The sequence below is a fragment of the Haplochromis burtoni genome, unplaced genomic scaffold (assembly GCF_018398535.1).
Source record: "Haplochromis burtoni strain Fernald_Lab_line unplaced genomic scaffold, NCSU_Asbu1 Contig_243, whole genome shotgun sequence".
Classification (NCBI taxonomy): domain Eukaryota; kingdom Metazoa; phylum Chordata; class Actinopteri; order Cichliformes; family Cichlidae; genus Haplochromis; species Haplochromis burtoni.
Window position 1 is genome coordinate 186479 of NW_024582604.1, and position 19571 is coordinate 206049.

General features: G+C 38.7%; 1 protein-coding gene across 5 annotated transcripts in view; it reads left to right on the plus strand.

Annotated features, from left to right (window-relative positions):
- Positions 1-263: 263 nt before the first annotated feature.
- map4l (microtubule associated protein 4 like) overlaps positions 264-19571 on the plus strand; it is a 133095-nt gene continuing 113787 nt past the window's right edge. For 3 of the 5 annotated variants that reach the window (XM_042227104.1, XM_042227106.1, XM_042227107.1), the window contains exons 1-2: positions 264-428; positions 19004-19203. In XM_042227104.1, coding sequence (XP_042083038.1) covers positions 19014-19203 — 190 coding nt within the window. In that variant the 5' untranslated portion in view covers positions 264-428; positions 19004-19013. The remainder of the gene's footprint in view (positions 429-19003; positions 19204-19571) is intronic. The other 2 variants (XM_042227105.1, XM_042227109.1) reach the window with 2 other exon arrangements.

Genomic DNA, 19571 nt, shown 5'->3' on the forward strand with positions numbered 1-19571 from the left:
CCTTTCCCAGAAGCAGAGAAGCAAAGTGCCCTCACACATAAAACAGCAACTAGAGCCCCTCAATGTGGAGACCAACGGTTGCATATTTTTCTCTAATTTGTCACCCACTGTACGTGTTTTCATATTAACACGCTCCCCCTGAGATGTACGATTAAATCTCTAAATAATCAAGCCAAAACAAATAGCGCTGTCACCGGCGGTCCGTAAAGGCGGCAGCTTCCCCTCCCGCATGCAGACTCTGAAGACTCCTCGCTTGACGCTCCAGGCTCCTGATTGGTCGAGCTGTTCGGGGGAAGGGGCGTGGCTTGCGTCTCAGTCCTGGCACCAGTTTGCTCTGCAAGCACCGAAAGGTGGAGAGATTTTCCCCATCACACACTCTTACTGTCAAACACACACGTTCAGCGAGAGACTCGGGACGCATCCACACGGTGAGTTTCACTGTTTTAACGTGATTCGGGACGTGGCATCGCGTTTTCTCTGCATCCTGGCGATGCGCCAGCCTCGCGTGGGCCTTTATAAATGAAATGTAATTGGTGCTATATTTATATTCAGGTCTGCAGGCTGCAGTGGCACGGATGCAGGCCTATATTTAGCTTATGATATGGCGGAATCATAGTCGGAGACATCGCTGTGCGCGGTGTTTCCCATCCCAATGGGGAGAGGATGGTGGGCGTGTGAGGAGGAGAAAGAGTCGGGGTGGCGGGGGGTGAGGGGGGTTCAGTGTCTCATGCAGAGGTCCGTGGATTCGTGTCTCTTTGTTATGGTGGTGCCGCAGAGTCGGGATGATACACCCCTCTTGCTGAAAAATCACTACAAAACAGATTCCTCCGATAGTCCTGCTTTGGCTCCTCATTAGTAAGCCAGGAGTAATTGTAGTGGTCTCAGTGCATTTAGCCAGCACCTCTGTCATTACAATATTCCTACATGGGACCGTAGTAGGTTTTACATGATGTTTATCTCTATAGTGAAACAGCTGCATCTCCAGTACAGCGAAGGCCTTGTTATATAAAGAATAGAAGAGTATCTGATTTTTATACATAGTACCCCCCTCCCCCAGTCAAGACACATACACACTTACACGCACAGACACACTCTGCATGCTGTGTGTGTGTGGATTAGAGCGCATTGTTTCGTCTATGCTCATTTTTTCTCCTCTAGGGCTCTTTCTGCCTTTTCTCTATCTCACATGTGAAACCGCATTGAGCTACAGGACTGTAGACTGTCTGTGGGAATACTATGGGAAAATGGTTGTCTCCATTCTGCACTCAAAGTAGAAATGGATTGAAGGTTCAAGTAAACGGTGCATATCTGCTCTGTGTGTGATAGCTGGAGCCAAAGAAGCTACATGATGCAATGCTGAGTAAAATCTCTAAAGCCGAAGAACGTGGCTGCCCCGTTACATAAAGTGGGCATCATCTGTAGCCTGGTACACGGTACAGAGCCTATGTCACTTTGACATGCTCAGTGTGTTTGGGGAGACAGACATCTGAAATAATGTACTCTCATTACACCAGTCAGACTCATCTGACACTGTATTTCAAAGTTGTTGTGTGTTTGTTTATAACTGACATTTCATTAAAAACAGATGGCTGTTTCTGTTTGATCAGTTAATTATTTGCTTTATAAATTGTGAAGATGCAGAAAATCGTAATGTTTAAAAAGGGGAAAAGACTTTGCCATTTGATTGATAGTCACCATGGTCACCAACTCATTTCCAGAGGTTTCTCATATCACTTTATTGTCATTTTGTTGCTGATTATAACAACAACAAACTCATACTACAATGTCATTGCTCCGCATTATCATCTTAAAATTATTGTATATAATATCATTCAGGTATGTTAATATTGTGATATTGTATTTGACTTAAAAGAGGTTGATGGATCTTTCTTTTCTGTGTTCTGAGTTAAAGAGGTAATTAAGCAAAGTCACATTTGCCAGTATTAACATATAATAAATGGACTGGTTCTTAGAGAGCGCTTTTCTACTCTACTTGAGCACTCCAAGTGCCTTATACACCTTATTCACACAAGCACTTTTTTGGTGTCTAAGTGCTTTCTATCTAACTCTCTGATCAGTGTATTAGGGACAGGCCACTTGGGTTTCAGTATCTTGACCAAGGACACTTTGGCATGCAGACTGGAGCAGCCAGGCATCAAACTACCAACCTTCCAATTAGATGGCCTGTTCTACCTCCTGAGTCACAGCCACTCTTGTATGTAGTCGTAGTCTAAAAATGTAATCCCCGAGATCTAAATAGCCCTAAAGCTGACCCTTAACTACAGCATGTGATTTCTTATTACTAAGACTTGGAAGAATGATTATCAAAATTGTTCTTGGCAATCAGGAGAACCCCCCAAATATTCTAACTGACATACTTTAGGATTAAGTTTATGACAATGAGCAAAGACTGTCATTTAATCTGAAATGACTTAAAATGTCCAACTCACTGAATTGTGAGAACAGGCCGAGTACAATATTTGTATCCAAAACGACCAAAACTTCCAGTGGCTTATTAGTTAAACTGTTCTCATTCCAATGGTGTCATGTTTGGCTGTTTTGTCAAAGCCCCTGGTGTCTCACAGCCCCTGGTGTCTCACACATAGGCGTAAGATATCCTTTGATGATGGTATTATTGGATGCCAAAGGCGAATGCTAAAAACAGGACCAGGAGACTGCAGTTTTTATCTCTTCTCACTTCTTAGCTTTAGGCACCAACACTGCTTACTTAGGTTTAGAAAAAGAACTCTATTTGGGCTAAAACAAACCCATTCAAAGTGTTAACTATGCATGCTAAAAAATAAATGATGCTAAAAGGATAGCCAGTCACCTCAAATTTGACAGTAAGAGACCTGAAGAGTGTATATGTGATGAGTTCAGATTAAAACTGAGCTCAGATATTCTAAATCTTTGCAAACAGGAAGTAATTTTTGTAGGTGAGAGTGCAGAGAACCACACAGTCCAAGTAACTGCAGAGTAGCAAATCAGGAGAACATCCAGAATTCAGACCAGGTGCATGAAAATTCCAGATCATGAATATATAAATGAAAAAGGCATGTCAGTTCAACTCCTTTGACTCCTTGAATGTTTGAATCACAGAGATACTAAATGTAAAAAACGTAAGGCCATTTTTTGCCTGAGACTGCTGGCACAGAAGCTAGATGGATTATCAGTGATGTTTTAATGCATGAGTGTTGTAATGATGATGATGCCATAATTTCTGCCTCAGGGATTGGTGGGATTACATCCAATCCCTCTCAAAGGGATCAACCAAGTAGCCCGGAAGTCAGCAGGCACCTAGCTAGGTATAGTTAACATTTTTGCATCATTTGCAGCTTTTCTAGGCTTTTCCACTAAACCAAGCAAACAATATCATTGTAGAGCTTGTCAAACCTTGACTACATATATAAGTCGTTTTACAGTGTAGCATTGACAGTAATAATCAGTTGTTAGCTGGAAATGTGTAAGCTCTGTTGTCATTCAGTAAGTCAACAAGTCAGCCAGGCAGAGCTAGTACTGTAGAGATACGATCTAATCATGTTGTAGTTTCTCCAGGCGATATCATAGGCCTGGCTTGTAAAATAAGATAAGATGACCTTTATTAGTCCCACAGGTGGGAAATTTGTTAAAATGTAAGAATTATGTAAAAAATGTAAGATTATGTAACAAAACATGGAGTTATCTCATAATGTTTGTGCCCAGCATGAAACCAGGCGATATGAAGAGTGATAGCATTCTGTAGCCATTAGGTTTTTCTGGAACTTTAAAGAAAATCTATGGACTACAAGATGAACTTCATTTGTTATCCAAAACTATGATGTTTCCTATTTTTTTCTGTTAAGTAAAGAGGAATGGAACAGTGGAAAAGATGACTAGATTACCAACAGTTAGTGGTCTACAAAAAAAGTAGTAACGGTTGTAATTAATATTGCTAATTATTAAAGTCCTACGGTCAGGAGTAGTCCTAGGTAAGGAGCTTCTGGAGTTAAGGAGTTTTCCTTTAACTCTGGGCTTCCGTACACCTCTATGGAGAATTTTACCCTATTGTAGCAATTTGTTTAGCTTTTCAGTTCAATTCAATTAAGTTTAATTTATGTAGTACCAAATCACAACAACAGTCATATCAAGTTGCTTTATATTTTAAGATAAGGACCCTACAATTTATAAAGAACAATCCCAATGATCAGACTGTGAGCAAGTACTTGGCGACAGCAGGAAGGTGAAACTCCCTTTCAACAGGAAGAAACCTTCGGCAGAACCAGGCTCAGGGAGGAGCAGCCGTCTGCCACAACTGGATGGGGGTGAGGGGAGGAAAACAGGACGAAAGACGTACCATAGAAGAGAGCCAGAGTTTAATAAGAGCTAATGATTAAATGCACAATGTGTAGTCCTTTCCAACTGATTGCTTTTCTATCTCTAAACACCCATGTTTCAAGGTGCACAAGGGATGTGTATTCACCAAAAACGTTTAGGTAACACAAACACCAACCAGCAGTCAAAATAAGCAACTAGCTGTTGAAAATAGTGTGAATACTAGCTGAAATGTCAGACCAAATAACATTAATAATAAGGATAAAATTACCGTAGGTAAATTATCAGATAATGAAACAGCTAATGAAAGATAATACTGCTTTTTGTATGCTGGCTTATAAGCCCTTGGTTTGTGTGACAAATTTGGGTTTACAGCTTGCTGCATTGCTTTTAAGTGACAACATAAGTCAAATAATGCAGCTGTGTTACTCACACATGGAAAATAAACTGTCTATTAAATTCCACAAACTTTCATCTTGACACGTTTCAAAACATTATGTTAAGACTAACTGTAAATCCACTGAAATGGAAATTGTGCTTGCAGTCTCACTCCTGCTTAGTGATGAATTCACAGTGAATTAACTTTTCATTAATTCTATATATTTATAAGTTTCCCCCCTCTGAATATTTTAATGTTATCCAGTCAGCTTTTCACTTTGCTAATATATGGATCCTTAATGTGTTACACCAGTCACTTTGAGAATTCCTCTAAAGACTTTCAACAAACTTCACTATACTTCATTTATTATTGAAACCAATTTTATTGCCAGATTGGGGACAAGGTGCGTTAACTTCCCTCAAACATTTATTATGTCTGATGAAATATATCAGTCACTGAAAGAAACATTATTGTTATGTAGTGTTTTAATCCTGCACACATGTTATCCGCTACTGGAAATATCAGATTATGTGCTTTGATTGTACTGTTATCTTCAAATTATTTGGTTCATGTGAGGATTGGTGAGGAGGTGACCATGTTAAGCAGTATGAACATAGACCTGGTGCTGCTGCCTTATTTGTGGTTACCATAGTGATCTGCCTTGGTTAAAAGTGGATCACATTAAAGCACTTTTCCTGCTTTGTGAGACAGATCTTTTAAGAGAAATGTCGTTGCTCAATCTCAAAATAAACAGCTCAGTGCATTTTTAAAAGTTGATTGATAGCTGTAACTTCAAGATGGAAAGAGCAAAGAGCTTAATTGGTCAACCTCTAATAGTTAGCAAGACAGCAGTTCTTCTGTGAGGACTGTCAGTTTGCTTGAGGGCTTGGCATTGAACAAAAGTGCTTCAAATGGGAATGCACACCAGATAACACTGTGTATGAAACCTTTAGAACAGGAAAGGCCGGTGTTGTATTGGATGTTAAAGTACTTGCTGTATATGATGATCAGTCCCTGTTACATCCAGGGTATCCAGTGGCATCTGTGCATTGACGGATGGGTTAACATTATAGATTTAAACAGAGCCTTTAGGATTACTATTAATACCATTACTAGTAACTCAATTATCCATTTACTAATTTACACATCATGATCTTTATCAGATCACCCAGATGAGCTACTTAAATGTGACCAAGGTAAATACCAACAGATATCAAGCACAGTGCAAAAATGATTGTCCATGTAGCCTTTGGAGTGAGCCAACTGTACAGTAGAGGTTCAGTGAATAGATCAAACAATGGCTTCAGAGGCAACAACAAAGGTCAGTTTTTCCTGTGGAGAAAAGAGGCGGAGATTCAAATCAGACCTGACATCATGTGGCAGTTGAACCAGGAGTGATGGGAAACACTGTGTCCCTTTCTCATCTTCATATTCATCCTTCTGAGAGCTTCCATTATTATGCGTTCATGATTTGAAATAAGCAAAGGTTATTTCTGTCCTACTGAGCTTAAGATCAGACCAGCCATCAGCCAGTACAGCAGAGCGAGGCAGGAATGAGTATAAAATGTCCCCTTCATTTAAAGCATCAAAACATGCACCCTGCTCCCAGGATGTAAGCAAGAGTTCATTATTTAAACCCAAAGTCTGGAGTGCAGTCACAGTTCATCCCAGTTAAATGTTTGGGTGCAGAAAAATGTTAGCTGCTCAAAATAAGTTGAAGTTTATCCAATCCTTCCATATCCATCCAGTCACAATGTTTATTTTTAAACAATAAAATAAACAAATCTCAGTGGTCCGAAACGCAGTGTATTCACTGGCTGAGTCATCCCTAATGGCTTTTCAGTTAAATGGAACCGCAGTTCTGAATACAAAAGGACACATGAACTCAATGTAATTGTTCCTCAAACTGAATTCATTATCAATCACATGTCACTAAGCACACGCAGTATGCTTAGATGAGTGACTACTGTGTTGTCACTCAATTAGCCGAGTCCCATTTTTGAAGCCTAAGATGAGCATTTTTGCTGTTGCTGCTTGTTTTTGCAAACAGACGTGATGAATTGATCTGACAGTGAAACCACACATTCACTAGCTATTGATTTGTGACCTCTCAGTCACAAGCTTGGTTTGATGTTTGACATCATATGACAGAATATCTCTTGAAGTTGGATTGCAAACTTGGAAACTTTATTGGTAACTACTAGCCTAACACAAAGACATTTCTTATTTGACTGTCAACTGCTTAGTTTAAATGTATCAAGCTTTCATTTATGAAAAGATGAATGTGACTATGGCCATTTACAGTTCAACATTTTTACTTTTAGACTTTACTAGAGTAGCTTTGCATGACTCACAGTTCAAAATAAACCTTATTCTTACTCTTGGTACCATTTCTTAAGTAATCATCCATCTAAAACAAGATGTTAAAGCTCCCTTTTTTCCTCTCTTTAGGCCAAATTCTTGCTAGTACATAACATGTAGCTGTGCACACAAACTGGCTGTCTTAGCCATATCCTCTCTTTTGACCTCATACTGAACAAAAAAGTAAAAAAAAATACTGAGCCAAGTTTTTACAGTCTAATGAGCCTCTGCTTTTTTCTGCTTTTTGCTATTTATGCATACATCAACCTCATTATTAAACCTTGGCCATGTTTAACACGAACCTCCACCACTGAATCAGTATATATGTCTCCAGAAAAAAAAAACACAAGCATAAGAGGCCCACCTTAATGGACCAAGAATGAAAGAAAGTAACAGAAACAGTGTTCTGTTGAATGAATGTGCTACAAAACACAGAAAGAAAAATCTATGAAATCAGAGTATGCACACAGCAAGAAAAAAGTGAGATGGAAAGATACAGTATCATTTCATGCAGATCAGTTTCCATTTGTTCTCCTCTATTCAACTTCACCAGCTCATATCATCTGTGCACTTCTTGTTTTCTTGAGTACCTTGACAACACACACACACACAGAAACTGAAACACAACACAAAGTCACACTTGACAGGTTTGCGCAGTTAGTAATCTGGATTTAGCTGACTTGTCTGCACCTACCCTCATATACTGGAACGTGTGCGCGTGTGTGTGTTATCAGCGGTAATATAAACTGCTGCTCATCAGAGACAGTCTGTGCATGTATGTGTGTGGGTGTGTCAGAACTTGTGCCCATCAAGGAGGAGACAGTGAGGAGCTGCTGAGTCACCATGGCGACTGGCTGGGCAGCCATGACAGGATTTTGTCTGTGAAGGTTCTCAGTCATCCAGGTCATCGTAGTCAAAGGAGCTTGCAAAGAAAAGCGTCTGGACTTCTTTAAGTTGCTTGAAGACGTTTCACCTCTCATCCGAGAAGCTTCTTCAGTTCTAAGGTCAAATGGTGGAGAGTCCCAGATATAAACCTAGTGGGAGAGTCTTTCGAGGATGCCAATGTTCACATTTTGGACAGAGAGGACAGATGGTTTGAAAGAGGAGTGAAAGAAGCCATCTATGTCCACTGTGAGCGACCATCTTTGAACAGAGGCGGGGGTTTACGACACCAACTCTCTGCCATCTATAATCCAGTTTTGAGATCCCTTCCCAGATGCCTTAACGCCCACTCACATCCTGGGCCATCTGACCTCAGGAATTCGCATGTTAGATAAGGTGGGGCCAGGTTTCACAATGAACACACCCGAAACTCTGGCTGATTGGGACCCACACCCAGTTTCACACCTTGGCTCAGGCATTTAGAGGATCATCAGGGGGTCCTTTTGTCCCTCTGTGGGGGGAAACTCCCACTAGGTTTATATCTGGGACTCTCCACCATTTGACCTTAGAACTGAAGAAGCTTCTCGGATGAGAGGTGAAACGTCTTCAAGCAACTTAAAGAAGTCCAGACGCTTTTCTTTGCAAGTTCCTTTGATGACAGGATTTTGTTAACACGTTTTGATGGCATGAGTCTGAAAAACAGAAACCTTCTTATATCACTGATATGATGTTTTTGTCCTGATTCTTTAATCAATGAGAATGGTTCTTTATAGTTACCTACATGTTTCCTGTTTTCATATCACATTGTTTTCCTGCTGTCAGGACCAGGGTTTTAATAGTTTTGCAATTTTCATTAGTTTTTATTTTTATTTATTTTTGACTTCAGATTTTCAATTTTATATCAGTTTTAATTAGTTTTTACCAATTGTTTGCTAGTTTAGTTTTTATTTTTTTTGAAAATCCTTAGTTACAGTTTAGTTTTGATTAGTTTCAGTTATAGTTTTAGTTGTTTGCAATAATTAAGTGCAACAAAATCCCAGTTTCATCATATCAGTCATTCTCTTCTGCTTATCCTTGGGTATGTTGCTATTCCAGCTACCATACCCTGCACCCTGCACAGGTCGCCTGTCTGTCGCAGGGCTAACACGCAGAGACAGACAACTCACATTCCCACCTATGGGTTCTTTAAATAAATAAATAAAAAAATGAAGGCAGATGAACAACCAATGATACCAGGCAACTATAAAATGTATATCTTGGCCCCAATGAGACTATTAACTCTTGCAGCACCGGGTGTTCGTAATTTTGGTTCAAGTGAATTGATAAACTTTTTGAAGGCAATTGACTCACACAGTCATGTAGATGTCCCCATCCTGTTGTCTCGGGATGCATCACGCTGCCTTGCCTGGGGTTAGCTTCTGTTTTCTGGGGATGAGGGTTGAGTGTGCTCCCTTCTCAAGGTAAGCTAGGTTAGCCTTCTTGTGTGAGCTTTTCAAGTGCACTTTAAGGTTTGTGGGATTTTTTCCTTTAGAAATGTCCCTCATAATTTGTCTCTTTCCACTACAAGACACTTCATCCAAAACACAGTCATATTCAAAGTAATCCCAAATTGGACTCTGGCGCTTTCTCCCGACTTTTCCTGACATGATTCTGCGCGTGGACGGAGCAGCAACACAGACGACTCGACTAACGTGCTGCCACCTGCTGGCATAATGACACAGCAAGAGAAAAATCTGGAAACTAAACTTCATCTTCACCCTTGACTATTGTATGACACGCACACATCAATGAAAACTAAACACATTTTTGCTATAAATTCAGTTAATTTTAGTTAGTTTTGTGAACACTCATTACAGTTTTAGTTAGTTTTCCTTTTTTTGTTTTTATTTTTATTTCCGTTAACGAAAATGTTTTTTCACTTCTAGTTTTCGTTATTTCGTTAGTTTTCGTTAACGATAATAACCTTGGTCAGGACCATGTGTTTGTCACACCAGGTTTTATTAAAAACATAAAAGGAGAAAAGCAAGAAAACGTACGTAGCATGATGAAACCACGATTGAACTGGTATTTCTTTCAGAGTCAACATTTCTAAACCAGTTAATGGACTCTCAGACATAATTCAGCTCTCTAGATTACTTGCTCCCAATTAAATTAGGGAACATATTTATCCTCCACATCTGCCAGCTTTGTCATCTAGCTGTTGAGAGGAGCTGCCTGTCATTGTGGGACAGATCCCTGCTTGGCATGTAACCACGCAGATGAAATCGACTTTGTTCACTGAGTAGTGAGTGTGGATGAGCTCCTTCTATTTCCCTAAAGCTGCACATAACAATTTGTAACTACTTATTAGAACTTCTTTAACCTCAGATGTTACTGCTTGCTGTGGAGTCATCATTCAAATGACTTGCTTCACATTAGATATACAGTAGTTGTTTGATCTTTCATTAATATGAAAGTTTAGATCAGTAGAGCTTCAAAATACATATGTGCATTGTGTTTAGATTGATGATATGGCACCATGTGGTTAGTCTCCAATAGAGATTTGCAGCTGTGATGGTGGAAGAGCATACAGCCCACTGTCCCTTAACAGACGTTGTTGTTTTTTTTTATTACTTTGAGCCAGCTGTTTCCCTACTTTAAGGTACAGATACATCAATCCAGCCATGTTTAGTTCCATCTGAAATACACACCTTGTCTTAAGGTATTTGATGTCACTAGTACAAACCTCATACCAGTGTTAAATGAGTTTATGTTTTGTTCCATTTGCGTTTTTGTTTTTTTGTTTTGTTTTTTTGTGCAAAGTGCAAATCTATATGAAACAGGTTGATGGAGATGCAGCCAGGATTCAAATTTGGTGGAATGCAATGTCAAACCAAATTACAGTGTCCTTCTTGATCTTAGATCTGGAAAATGACAATAAATTCAGTACACACATCTTCCATTATTCTTTTTTCTTATTACTCCTACTTTCAATGTCATGGAAAGTGCTGCTACAGCAGCGATGTGCTCCTCTACTTTTTTGTGAATGAGCCTGGATGCACAGATGTGTATGAATATATGTGCTATGTTGACTCATAAAATCTCATAATAAACCAGAATCCTGAATATAACCATGTGCTGGTAACTGCACTTAATACTGTAGCTACAAATATTTGTGGTCTTCTAAGCCAAACAGAAGTGCAAATGCATATGATTTTTTTGCCATTTTTAGCCACCAACGAGCACAGTGAATGTGGGAAAGTGTATCTCCCCGGGGCCACTAACCTCTCCATTCACTGCTGTTACATCATTAGCACAGATTTAGATATTGTACTGTGAGTCATCACAGAGCTGAATTGACCTACAGCTTAGCTGAAAAACTGACTTGTATCTTTCTGTGTAATGAAAACAAGTGTTTTCTAGTCTGTGGTGAGATGATAACTTGACCAGATGTGTAACAAAATCAGAACTGTATTCATTCCAATTTTGTAAATCTATTTTAACCCACATACAGATGAGAAGTGAATGAAAAAAAAATACAGTGTAAAAGAAAATTGTGTGAATTCCACCTTGACAGTAACTGATAGTGTCCTGGAGTCCATCTCTCCACCTGGTTGCATTGAGTCTTCTGTCATGCAGTCTTCATCTCTCTTTTTAAAATCTAGCTAGCTAGTATTGTTTTCCCTGACGCCTCTGTGTTGCATCAGAATAAAAGTGGTCAAGTTGTTTTCTGCTTTTGTCAGAACTATCAGTCTGGCTTTGGTTGAGAACAAGTGTAGGGATTGGAATTGAGAAGAGCTTCCAAATTCTTATCAATCTCAGCAGTTCCTGTTTTCAATGTTGGCACAGTTTTCTGATAAGTGCACATTGCAAAAATATATCAAACTCAACTTGCGCATTTGAGTCATATGCAAGTTTTATTTGTAGTCTATATCTACCATTCATGCTGATCATTAAGAGTGTAAAAGATGGATGTCATCATTTATTATTTGATTTCTCAGAGCTGTTGCTGCTGTATGTTTGGAACCAGAAGTAACATCATTTGAGTGAAAGAACATCAGTGCTAAGTTGTCAGCTAATGGTAGCTAGCTTGGTTGTCAAGCTTCCCCCTTTAAAGAGCTCCGGTGTAACACACAGACACACATATCTGCTAAGCTAAAATAATTTGCAAATAAATAATAGACTATAATGGTAAAAGGTTAGTGGACTGGTTCTTATATAGGGGTTCCCTACTCTACCTGAGCGTTCAAAATGTTTTATATGACAGTCCTCGCTCACACAAGCACTTTTTTCTAAGTGCTTTCTAGCTACCAATCACACACTAATACTGCAATGGATGCAAGTTGGGGTTAGTATCTTGCTCAAAGACATTTGGCATGTAGACTGGGCGCAATCAGGGATTGAACTACCAAACTTACAATTAGTTGACCTGCTCTACTTCCTGAGCTTCAGCTTTTTTTTTTAAACTCTGGAGGTTGGGTCATACCCAGAAACATACACAGTTGCAATGATGCTGAAAACGTGTACCTTTTGTTCCACTTGGAAAGTTGTGAAAGGATCAGTAAGGAAACTGATAAAGAATCAGACTACTGTATCAACAAAAAAATATCTACAGGATTTAGATAATATCTTGGTAAACTTCTTACCAAGCTTCTTGCTTCTGAAACACTTAGGAATCAGATTACTCCCTCCTCGAGTTGTTCATTAGACTACTCAGCTGCTTTACCTGTTGGTGCTGATAAACTGTTCTCTGACATGTTAATCCAGATATTTCCCTATCTGGATTAACTAAGGTTGTAAAAACAGACGGATGTACAACCTGTTCTTTGGATCCTCTAACAGCCTGGGCTATAAAAGAACTGTGGTCAGTATTAGGACCCTACATTCTGTTTCCCTTAAGTACTTCGTTGACAACCGGAGTCTTCCCTGAATATTTTAAATCAGCTGTGGTAGTACCAGTATCTTGAAAAAGCCTGGACTGGACGTTGACATGGTTACAAACTATAGACCCATCTCACATCTGTCTTTTTTGTCTAAGGTCTTTGAAAAAGTGAATTTTAAGCAGCTCACTGAGCATTTGTTAACAAACAATCTGTTTGAACCTTTCCAGTCTGCTTTTAGACCAAATCACTCCACAGAAACAGCCTTAGTCAAAATGATAAATGATCTGCTGGTAAATGCAGACAACGATCGCACTTCAGCTTTATTACTGCTGGATCGAAGTGCTGCGTTTGACACTGTGGATCACTGTATTTTATTGGATAGGCTTGAACATTTTATTGGAGTTACAGGAAATATTTTATCATGGCTGAGATCTTACCTGTCTGGGAGGTCTCAGACTGTTAGTTTAAAAATGATCTCTCCGAGACCTGGGGAATGAGGCATGGGGTCCCTCAGGGCTCTGTACTTGGACCATTGCTGTTTTCTATGTATCTGCTGCCTCTTGGTGTTCTTTTACGTTCTTTTAATGTAACCTTTCATTGTTACGCTAACGACCTGCAGCTTTATGTTCCTCTAACCTTTGGAAATTGTGCTGAGGTGTCTAAACTAGAATCTTATCTATCTGCAATTAGGGGCTGGTTATCGGATAATTTCTTGCTCCTAAACACTGATAAGACAGAGTACTTGTCAAAAAACTTCAGTACTTGTCCCAAAATTTCATCTTGAAAATTGATGACATAAATTGCAGGGACAAGGTAAAAAACTTGAGCGTGTGGTCCGACATGGTGCTCTCCTTCGAGTCTCATGTTAAAGAGATAACAAAGACTGCCTTGTATCATTTGAGGAACACAGCCAAATTCAAAATCAAGTTTTGCCAAGCGACACTGCAGAGGTTCTTGTCCATGCATTTGTGTCTTCATGTATTGATTATTGTAATGCTCTTCTTTCTGGGCTACCAAAGAAAAGTTTTAGAGGTCTACAGATGGTGCAAAATGCAGCTGCTCGCATTTTAACAAGAACTGGGGAATTTGAGCACATTACCCCTCTACTGAGATCTCTTCGTTGGCTACCTTGTTAGGTTCGAGCAGATTTTAAGATCCTCCTGTTCACCTACAAGGCCAGTGGATTGGCACCGTCATACCTCTCCGACCTTTTACACCTTTATGTTCCATGCCGTGCTCTACGATCTTAGGACTCTGGCCTTCTAAAGGTTCTCAGAGCCAGAAAAAAGACAATTGGAGAACGTGTGTTTTCTTTTCGTGCACCATATTTGTGGAACAACCTCCCTCAAGATGTTAGGCAGGCATGCTCTGTGGGGATTTTTAAAATTAATTTGAAGACACATTTGTTCAACCTATCCTACATGTCTTAATTCTATGCCTTCTAGTTTTTAAATTCTTATTGTTTTTAACCTGTATTGTGTTTTTTACTTGTATTGCTATGTATTGCTTTTATTTATTTATCCTTTTAGTTTCAAATAGCTGTACAGCACTTTGTTTATTATTGTTGATAGTTTTGTAGCCCAGGGATTGAAGGCCACAATGGGCCTACAGTTGGATTGTAGACCCATTCTAGGTCCTGACATCCAAGTATATGTAGCTCAGGAAGTCCAGTGGCGTATGAATGTGTGGGAATGTTAGATAGTATGCAAATGTGTACAGAAAAAAGTGCTTGTGTGAATGAGACAAGTTGTATAAATTGTTTTGACTTCTCAGAGTAGAAAAGACCTATATAATAACTACTTCATTTACCATATGACTGCTCTTTGGTCTTGCCCATAGTGGTGGAGAGGCTGGAATTGGAAATTGATTCTGTAGACAGGTGTGCTTTAATCACATAACAAGTTGAGATCAGGACTATCTACAATTGATTGAGCCAATCTGTGGGAGCCAAAATTCTAGCTGTATTGTAGGGGATCAAATATTTCACTCAGTGACATGCAAATTAACTTCTAACTTTTATATAATAGTTTTTGTTTTGTTTTTTTTTTTGGGGGGGGGGTATTTTGGTTGATCTTCTGTCTCTCTCCAATAAGACTGCAATAAAAATTAGACACTAATTAGAATTAGAATATGAGCTAACTTACAAATTCAATAGATCAAATAAACTGTGACAGTTAAGAATGTTGTAAATAGATACTTTCCAACCAACTGATAGTTTAATTGTTGATTTTGATTGTTAATAACTTTTTTGCATCACAAATCTTCATTTATAGTTATAAGAATGCATCAGAGTCTATAGCAGAAATGTAACAGTATACATTTTTAGTTTTAGTATGACATTTCCCTTTTTGTTTGGTTTTATTGGAGCAGATTATGTGGTCTGACTGAGCACTCTAAGCACTTTAGACAGCATAGCTCATTCACCCATTCACACCCACTGATGCAAGCATTTTTTTCTACTTTTTTCTACATAAATTGTTGTTTAATGTTGTAGTGATTGAAAGGATGAAAAGACATTTTTGTTCAATGACTCTTGCAATTCTAAGAGTTACTCTATTTACTGATACTTCAAGATTGAAAAATCTATAATGCAAACTCCTCCCAGAAAACTTTGTCAGCCTGGTCAAAATAATTACAAAACCTAGCTAATACCCTTTTTATGTAAAGCAGAAAAAGGCAGCAATTTGGAAATAGAGCTTAATTGACATTATGTTTCGCGTTACCTCACACACAGTTACAAAAATATCCTCAGGTTAATCTCAGTTGTATTATGACGGTATAGCAAAGTGTTTAAATTCCTGCCAGTGTGTGTGTCCTAGCTTGTGTGAGGACTGCCAGTGGTTTGGATGGTGAAGTGATTACGTAGCAGACGGTTGGCTTCAGACAGGGAGAGGTGGTGGTTTTCGGGTAGAAAGTCAGTTTTTAATCCTTCAGACCTGAACAGCTCACTCAACAGTCTTACCGTCACTATAAGCTTTTTCTTTTTTTCCTCCTTACTTTATGTACTGCTTTTTCTTTGCCAACATAGTAACATGATAATACAGATGTGTAGCACTGATGTTAAAGTTTATTCTAAGAGGGAACCCACTGATTGTAGCCATTCTGTTGAAATAATGTTGTTTGTAAAAAAAGAAGAAAAAAAGAAAATGTGATTCACAGAATGTTTATTTGAATAGAAATTAATTTTCACATATTTTAAACTTAACTGTCTCTGTTTCGTGCAACTTTCTTGTAGTTGTCCACTATATTTCAACATTGTAATAAAGTTCACAGGTATAGTAACTGTTGACTTAGCAGATTACATGTTTAGAAAACTACCTAAAAGCAAACAAAATATATTATTCTGCATCTAAAATGATGAGCATGACCAGCTGTTAACTTTATTTTAAAATTTTGGAGTGCACCACTTTTACTAGTACTAGTACTACCTTAAGATAATGTTATTTCATATATATTATACATTGTGGGAAGAAATATTGAGAAATATATAAGCCAGATTCACTCTTCTTACAGCTCAGCTGTAATACAGTTATTACAGCTTATTCACTAGCCACTCATTAACTATGCATGCTGTAGAGGATGTAATGCACATTGGTTTTATCAGAGCTTTTTCATCTGAAAATATCTGCCTACTGCAGACATAAATAGACAAAAACAGCTTCAAACTGAGCAGAACTGCAGAGTCCTGTGATCATCTTTAGTGTTTTTATCATTGTTTTGAGTAATTCTCTGTAAGTAAATCTTCGTATTGAATCTAGAAATTATATACACTGTTACCTTCAAAACGTGAAGTTTTTCCATAATTGGGATTCTGGATAAGCTTCTGTATGGGTTGTATTTCCAGACACAAAACTTAATTGTTATTCTGTATAATTCTGTATGTCAGTAATGATAAAAAAAATGTCTGCTATTGTGAGTAACAACAGTAGATAGACAGATTCAATGAGGAAAAAAAAGGCCCCCCCAAAGAACCCCAAGTCCAGGCCTCTGAATGTTCTGGCTTATGAAACCTGTCCAATGAAGCGATAAATATTGCAGTATAATACGCTAGGAGGGCAATGGAGGCTTCTATTTAGGGATAGTTCATTTTAAAAATTAGAATGATGGCATTATTAAGTACATCCTGATTGTGTTTGTGTGAGGAAGAGTCAGGAGGAATGTGTGATTGTGACACAAAGTACTTGGAATGAGCACTTTTGGTAAAAATGTATGTTTATGAGAAAAATGAGAGGAGAGTGAAAAAATAAGACATTTGCATGTGGATTAGCGCAACAGTGAAAACCAACAAGAGAAAACAAGACTGTTAAAGAACCCCAAAGTGACTCTCAGTTTGGGAATGTTGTGTGTGGTGACCACTGTAAGGTGTCTGACCCCTGAAACAATGGCCTACAGTTCTTCTCAAGGCCTGCTAACACTCTACTGTATGTCCTCATCCTGGCTGCTGGCCACAGAGTGTCACTGTGTGTGTGTTTGGTACAGTTGCAAGACAATGACAGCTTGTTTGCCGCGAGTGTGGATGGAGGGATAAACAGAAATAAAGGACAGGGAGAAAGAAGAGTTTGTAATAGGGTCATGCTGTCTAAGTGTTGGGCTGCAGTGTGTATTTGTGGGATTTAGAAAGTTGTAAGGGGTAATTTCTTAACTGAACATATTGATTTAAGTTATGTCAGGATGAAGTGCATTTCATATTCTTATTTCCTTCCTTGATGCATCTTATTCCAGAAACGGTTTGTCAGTCAAATTGTGCCTCTGTGTCATGGATTAGTTTTCATCATATTTGCTTTTTATGCTGTACTGTATATTACCGCTCTACTTTTCTACACATTGGAGCTTGCTGAACAGGTGCTTCAATTAAGCATTTAATTAAGCATTAAGATTCCTTCCAAATTAATACGATTCCCAGTAGGGCTGTTCGATATAACGATATATATTGGATGCAATATAAAAACATCTATCGTTTCAGTTTACGCTATCGTTTGTTTAGTGGTGTCGCAAAATAAACTGTTTATGGCAATATTTTTTCATCGTTTTGATGGTCACTGTAGTGGCTATATTAATTTCTTAAAGTTCTCTCTTTCTCTTATATTTTATATAACCACACTACGAACGGACAAGCGCCTGTTTTTATGCGTTGCCGTTAGCAACAACGGCAGTAAAACCATCGCGTGTCTGCTTGTTTATTTTCCACATAACCCTTTCACAATAAAGCTCAAGATCCTGTTGAGACTTTTCAAAATAAACTGAATCACGTGAAAGAGTATGCAGAGTATTTATGGATGAGAAGCAAAAAAGAGCCGCCAGGTGCTAAAAAATAAACCTTAGACTCAAAAGTTAGAACAGCCTTTTTCCCGCAGCACGCCGTGTAATAAATACCCACAAAGAAAACGGCGGCCGTTACAACTTATGTCTAAAAATGTATCGCTTCATGCATCGGTTAAAACACTCGACTCCAGGTACATGACGCCCAGCTGGAAACACTTAACGCAAGTCGAGCTGCCTGAGATTCACAGCATTTACAGAAAATGTTAAATCTTTGTGATTTATATCGTTAAGGGGACAATAGATATCTTATATCGGGATATGAGATTTTGGTCATATTGCACAGCCCTAATTCCCAGTTCCAGTTGCACTGAAACATCCCCACAGCATAATACTCCCACTACCATGTTTCACTGTGGGGACGGTGATCTTTCTTCGCACATAAGCAACATATCTGTGCTTATAGTTTCATCTCATCATCAGTAATTCTTTTTTTTTTTCAACTCTGAACTGATTGCTTTTGTTTTTGGCACGATGCTTTCTCAAGTAACAGTTCAGGCCCTTTGTGAAGCTTTTATATTGTGAGTAAAGACACTCCTCAGTTTTGACTAGATTTTTCAAGCTTTGAGCATTTGAAAGGTGCTTAAAAAGAAGTAAATGGTTCAATAAAAAGGTCTGTTTTCAAGTTGCTTATTAATATTTACCCAGGTCATTTTTTCTGAAATATGCCTGCTACTTTCTGTAGATAAGTAATTTAAGTTTTCTAAAAAAGAAGTCATATGTTGAAAATCCCTTGCTCTGTTTAAAAAAAAACTTGGGAGATTTTTTCCTAAAAACTGCCTGATAAAGTTTATAAGTGTAGTGAGCAACATGGGCGCCTGACTAAAGGTGAAGAAAAATATCATTAAGCAAAAATTAATGTAAGTAATTTTGTCCCTTTTCTCTCCAGTAACGGGACTATGGACCTGAGCCTGCGAGATGCTCTGGGTGGGGGTGGCGGTGGCGTCCAAGGTGGGGCCCCTGGTGATGCCCTTCTGAAGAGAGACTTTGTGGCTTCACTGGAGAAAGAGAGCTACGATGACAAAGTTGGGGAGACGGTCTCCAAGAGTGACTACCGACCCTTACTGGATGGAAAGGACACCAAGAGCGGTAAGTTGCTACAAGCATTTAAACATAGACATAGTGATTTTCTTCATGTGATCTTCTGGCTGAATGGGTTGGTTGGTAACCCATTAGATATTTAGATATTTTGGCATCACTAGAGTTCAATTTAAGTTGCCTGCCTCACACTGGCGTCCAGTTCACTCTGAAAAACTGAAAAACACAACCTGTATTTACCAGTTGGTTCTGTAGAATGAGCCATCAGTTGATGTGTGCTAGCACTGAGATCAGCTGGGATTGCAACTAAGCTTGACTTCATGGCCTGCTTGAAATAACATTAGGCTTGCAGTGCTTTTAAAATGAGTTACATCTTATCAATCTGATGGTAAGTGAAAGCTTAATAATGAAGCTGAGCC